At 36.9% G+C, this 4,962-nt stretch overlaps 2 protein-coding genes across 2 annotated transcripts; both read left to right on the top strand.

Annotated features, from left to right (window-relative positions):
- Nucleotides 1-715: 715 nt before the first annotated feature.
- LOC127092548 (uncharacterized) lies at nucleotides 716-1,970 on the top strand. Its single transcript, XM_051031448.1, has one exon. It carries the CDS (start codon nucleotides 750-752, stop codon nucleotides 1,338-1,340), a length of 591 nt encoding a protein of 196 aa, XP_050887405.1. The 5' UTR covers nucleotides 716-749; the 3' UTR covers nucleotides 1,341-1,970.
- A 1,091-nt stretch (nucleotides 1,971-3,061) lies between these two features.
- On the top strand, nucleotides 3,062-4,734 carry LOC127097630 (uncharacterized). Its single transcript, XM_051036128.1, has 3 exons — nucleotides 3,062-3,315; nucleotides 4,132-4,366; nucleotides 4,459-4,734. Exons 1-3 carry the CDS (start codon nucleotides 3,304-3,306, stop codon nucleotides 4,659-4,661), a joined length of 450 nt encoding a protein of 149 aa, XP_050892085.1. The 5' UTR covers nucleotides 3,062-3,303; the 3' UTR covers nucleotides 4,662-4,734.
- The last annotated feature ends 228 nt before the right edge of the window (nucleotides 4,735-4,962 follow it).

Genomic DNA, 4,962 nt, shown 5'->3' with positions numbered 1-4,962 from the left:
CTTGACTGATGACTTCTGGGCATCCAATCTTTGCCCAAACCACTTCAAAATGTTCACATAATCATATGAACTTGATAAACCAACCCTAGGGCTTTGTCTCAATGGAAATTGCACTAGCTTGCTTGTTTGACTGATCTCCTGATCATCTTGACCTAATCTTGTCTGATGACTTGCACTTGGGCAAAGGACAATGCAATGTTATGCAGTGGACTATGTTATGTTAATGACCTAATATGAAAATGTATGTACAATGGGTAGGTGCAAATTTGAGGTGCTACAACCGGTTAACACTGTTTGAAAATCTTTTAGAAAACAATATTCCGTCTTGCGTTAACCGGTTAACACTGTACGAAAATTTGCTAGAAAGCACAACTCTTGTGCAGTCACAACCCCAATCGCATAACTCTCTAACAACACAACCCTCACTACGCCAAAAAGGTTTTTTAACAGCGCATCTTAGACAGCGCTTTTAAAAGAAAGCGCTGTCTAAGGTTAAAATAAAATAAAACACGGAAAATGTTCTAAAAATTTAATGAAAGCGCTGTCTAAGGGGGGGTCTTAGACAGCGCTTTTAGAAAGCGCTGTCTAAGGGGGGGTCTTAGACAGCGCTTTTAGAAAGCGCTGTCTAAGACCCCCCCTTAGACAGCGCTTTTGAGAAAGCGCTGTTTAAACTGATTTTAATTTTTAACGATGTAAGAGAAAAGTAGCAGAAGAAAATAACACCAGTTTAGTCAGCGAGTGACTGAGTGATGAGCATGAAGATGAAAATGGAGGAGCAAGAAAATCTAAACCTAATCCCCCCAACAGCAACCCTAGAAATAGACAAAGACCTCACTCTCCTACCATGCATCAAACTCAACCTCACCGTACACCCTTCCACACCTTCATCCTCCATAACAAACCAAATCGACGAATGGAAAACCAAACGAGCCTTACTCGATTTTCTCCAAACCTCTCATTCTCTTCCCTTTCCTCTCCCCGAAGAAGATCTTCAATTCAAACGCTTCAACAAAGACCTCAAAAAGCGTAAACGCGAAGATCCCGTCGTTTACGGTACACTCCACATCTGGGACCTGTCGTTTTTGAGTGAGAAGAATGAAAACGACGTTGTGAAATGGAGGAATGGTCTTCGGAATGTCAATCGGAGTTCCAGGCGCGAACCGGATACGGTTGTTGTTAGTGGTGTGCCGTCGCGGTGGTTCGCGGAGACTAGGGTTTCTTCTAAACCTTCTATGCTTGTTACTCATACCATTTTTTCAAAGTTTGGCAAGATAAGGTTTGTTTTGAATACAATTTATAGCTTTTATGTGCTTATTTTGGGATATCATGGGGGTATTTGATCTATGTTGCTGATTCCACCTTAATGTAAACGACCTTTGTTGTTATCGTAAGATTTTGTTGTAGAATGTTCAAATTTAAGTGTCAATTGGCTTCTGCTACCATTTCATAATATATGCAAATTGTTGATCTTATGTCACAAAAATTATTCCCTCTTTTGCAGCTTACTACCGTGGAGCCATGGGTATTTTGCTTGTATATGACGTTACTGACGAATCTTCTTTTAACAGTAATTTTCTCTTCCTCACACTCTCGTGTTGCATGCTATTCCTCTTTCATCATTTCCACTCCTTAAATCCGGATTTACTTAAATCTTAATGTCTTAGTAGAACACCCATTATATTCAGCCAATTCAATTATTCAACAGTTCAATTGGACAATTTGGCTTGCAATGTGTTTTAAGTTCTTTTACATGACAATACAACTTATTTTACTGTGTCCAGATCATGTGCTTCAAATGTATTTTTATTTCTTTTCTACATGGCAAATAGTCTTATATCATCTTGTGTCCATATATCAGGAATTGGATTCGTAACATTGAGCAGCATGCTTCTGACAATGTTAACAAGATACTGGTAGGCAACAAAGCTGATATGGATGAAAGCAAACGGGTATGTCATCTATCATCCTTACTTATACTCTTGCCAATCGCGCCTTTCTTGAAACCAAGAAGGCTCAAAGCAGGAACCACAGACTGCACCTGGCTTATGGTCATGGTGTTTGTTGTTAACAACTATGGTATTCCTAAATTTCTGAATATGTGTGAATATAGATCAAACCTATGTTGTTGTGACATCCACATCTTCATTCTTTAGTTTAACTGTTTATCCAAATAGGCATTAATTTGCTTAGTTAATATGTTTGAACTTGTTAATAGCTAGTTAGTTAATTCTTTAATAAGCTTTATATATCGATGTTTTTGAACGGGTGAGATCTTTGGGTCATGGTTTTGAATAGCTTGAGCTTAGGTGAAAGTGTGATTGATCCGGTCAAATAGCCGAAGTGTAAACAATGCAGTTCACAATTCTACTGGTTGAATGGCTCGCGGTTTAGTCTTTGAAACATTGCGAGCTTCTTGTATGCATCTTTTCATAGCTTTTGTGTGCTTATAAATTTAAAATTCTTCACTTATGATGAGTTTCAAATGGCTAGATGTATGACTTTATCAAATAGGTCATGCCAGGTTTGTAGTATGTAATGTATGGTTGGTTTTTATTTTTTGATTGATGGCTCTTGATGACTTACATTTGATTGCCTGTTCTGTGTTTACCTAGGACTGAGGTGCACGTGTAATGATTATTGTGGCCAGTTATGAAATAGGAAATTCTTGGTTAAAAACTCAATATTTGGAATAGTTAATCTTCTATTTCCATAAAAATAACCTATCTGTACTAACTTCAAACAGAATGTGTGTGGATGCTGTGTGTTTTGTTCAACACATGCAACTGGTTGTTTGTGGTTGTGCTGTGCCCCAGCAGTGTTTTTGTTATTCTTCTGAGCAGTAGCTATTTTGCTGTTGCCACTACCCTTGGCTGTTCTGTGGTTTTTGACGGTTCTGTTATTGAATTTCTGTTCAGTTCTGCTTAATCTTTTCAATATTGATGCATTATGTAATTTTGCTTTTTTCATGCATGCTATTTTGATAGGATTTTTCAATCTGTATCCTGATGTCATAATACTCTATCATTTGAGACTTACATAATCAAGACTGACAACACATACTACTCTTAGCAGGGCCAATGGAGAGGTGTTGACCCTGTCGTCTTTTTTAAAGATGACACAATTATTAATAGTATAAGGGACTTTTATGGGATTGATGAGGGTTTTCCATTCAATGGCCACCTTATTACACGAAACAGTGATACCAGTCACGTGAAAAGAATTTACTATGTCTCCAAGTTTGTCAAGGATATTCTTGAGTTGAACTTTTCAGCTGGGCAGCAACTGAAAATAACCTCAGTTGGCATGAAGATGTTTGTAAGTATACTTTATTCTCAATTTAGAGATATTGCTGGTCTTGTTAGAATTTTTATATTACATGATTGTCTTATTTTATTTGTCATCCATTTTTCGGGTTTAAATAAATACTACCTCCGTTCTTCTATATAAGAGACAACTCGTTTTTTAGATTCATTGAATATCAAATGTATTTGGTCGGTTATAAAGGGCCAGAGGTCGTAATAATTTGTGGGTAATCTCACCATTAGAAGGCCTAAATACATTGGTTGGTAGATATGGTGTTGGCGCTGGGTTTGGGAGGCATTCTGTCAGAGTTTGAGTTTAAATAATGAAAGGGAAATGTATAAATTTTTTAAAAACATTCAAGTCAATGTTAATTATACCTTGTATCTTCTATTAGAGTTAGAAACTAGTATTTCATATCATAGATCATTTAATGAATTTCAGCACTTGTTTTTTTGGCTCAAATTGTTTATAGTTTTATTGGATATGAATTATATAGTCAAGCTTTCATATCTCATTTTGACATATATTCTGTAAGGATTATATGGTGATATAATAGTTTATGTATTTAAAACTGCTTTACCAACCTGATTTTTCTATGCGTCATTCTAGCATAGTACAAATAGCATGCACGCCACAAGGAATTGTCACAATCTACACTGTTGAATAAATCTATTAGTATTTGAATGACATGGCCTTGTAGTTTGTAAACTTGTCCTTGTAATGGAAGTGGTTTTCTGGTCAAGGAGTCAGTCTTTGACCGATTGAGATATAAGTCTCAGTTTGTTTTTACTAGTACTTGTGAATAACTGTTCTTGCCTTATCTTATAGGAAAGACAAACAGCACGAGAAGGTACCGATGCACCATGTGCTTTCAGGATATCATCTGAAGGATTGCCCCTTATTCTCCCATACATAACAAAGCAAATTATACAGGCTTCTCCCGTGGACTTCAAGCATCTTCTGCAAGACAAAGATGTAAAATTTACAGATTTTACTGATGCCGAGTTTGGTAAAAAGGCAGAAAATCTATTGCCAGGCTGTTGCGTGATAGTTCTGGGTAAAGGTATGTATAATCCCAGGTGATGCTCTAGAAAAGTTTAAACTATCCCGTTGACATCGATATATCTGATTACTGGCATTTTTCCTTTTCTGCAGAGAACACAGTTACTAAAGAGTCCCTCAAAGTTGATGAGTCAACAATAGCCATCGGATGCTGGAGGGGTAGGGCAAGGTTGTCAGTGATGGTTACTGCAATGGACTGCCAAGAATTGCTTGAAAGGCTTTTAATACGTCTAGACACAGAAAAGGGCTCTTCTGGGCATGTCGGAGGTGAAGCCTGTACAGAAGTTGAACAATAAAGACCATGATGTTAAAGCTACTGACAGTTAGAGGACTCCTCAACTGATATTTAATACTCTGTTGTAACAGATATTTATTCACTCATGAAATGATGATTTTTTCCTTCACTCATGAACTTTCAATTATAAGTTTTTGTTATTAGTTTCTTAGACCTTGGTTCATTTTTGTACTAGTACTCATAATCTAAAGCTTGAAAAGTTTGCCTAAATTGTTTGAGAAACACTCTACAGTTGAGAGGTTCAGCATGAAAGATGAGTCTAATTCTACCATGCATCCAGCTTATCAGTGCCATACAACTTT

The sequence above is a fragment of the Lathyrus oleraceus genome, chromosome 6 (assembly GCF_024323335.1).
Source record: "Lathyrus oleraceus cultivar Zhongwan6 chromosome 6, CAAS_Psat_ZW6_1.0, whole genome shotgun sequence".
In the NCBI taxonomy this organism is placed as follows: domain Eukaryota; kingdom Viridiplantae; phylum Streptophyta; class Magnoliopsida; order Fabales; family Fabaceae; genus Lathyrus; species Lathyrus oleraceus.
Note: the sequence above shows the minus strand (reverse complement) of the source record. Positions and strands in the feature narration are given on the sequence as shown.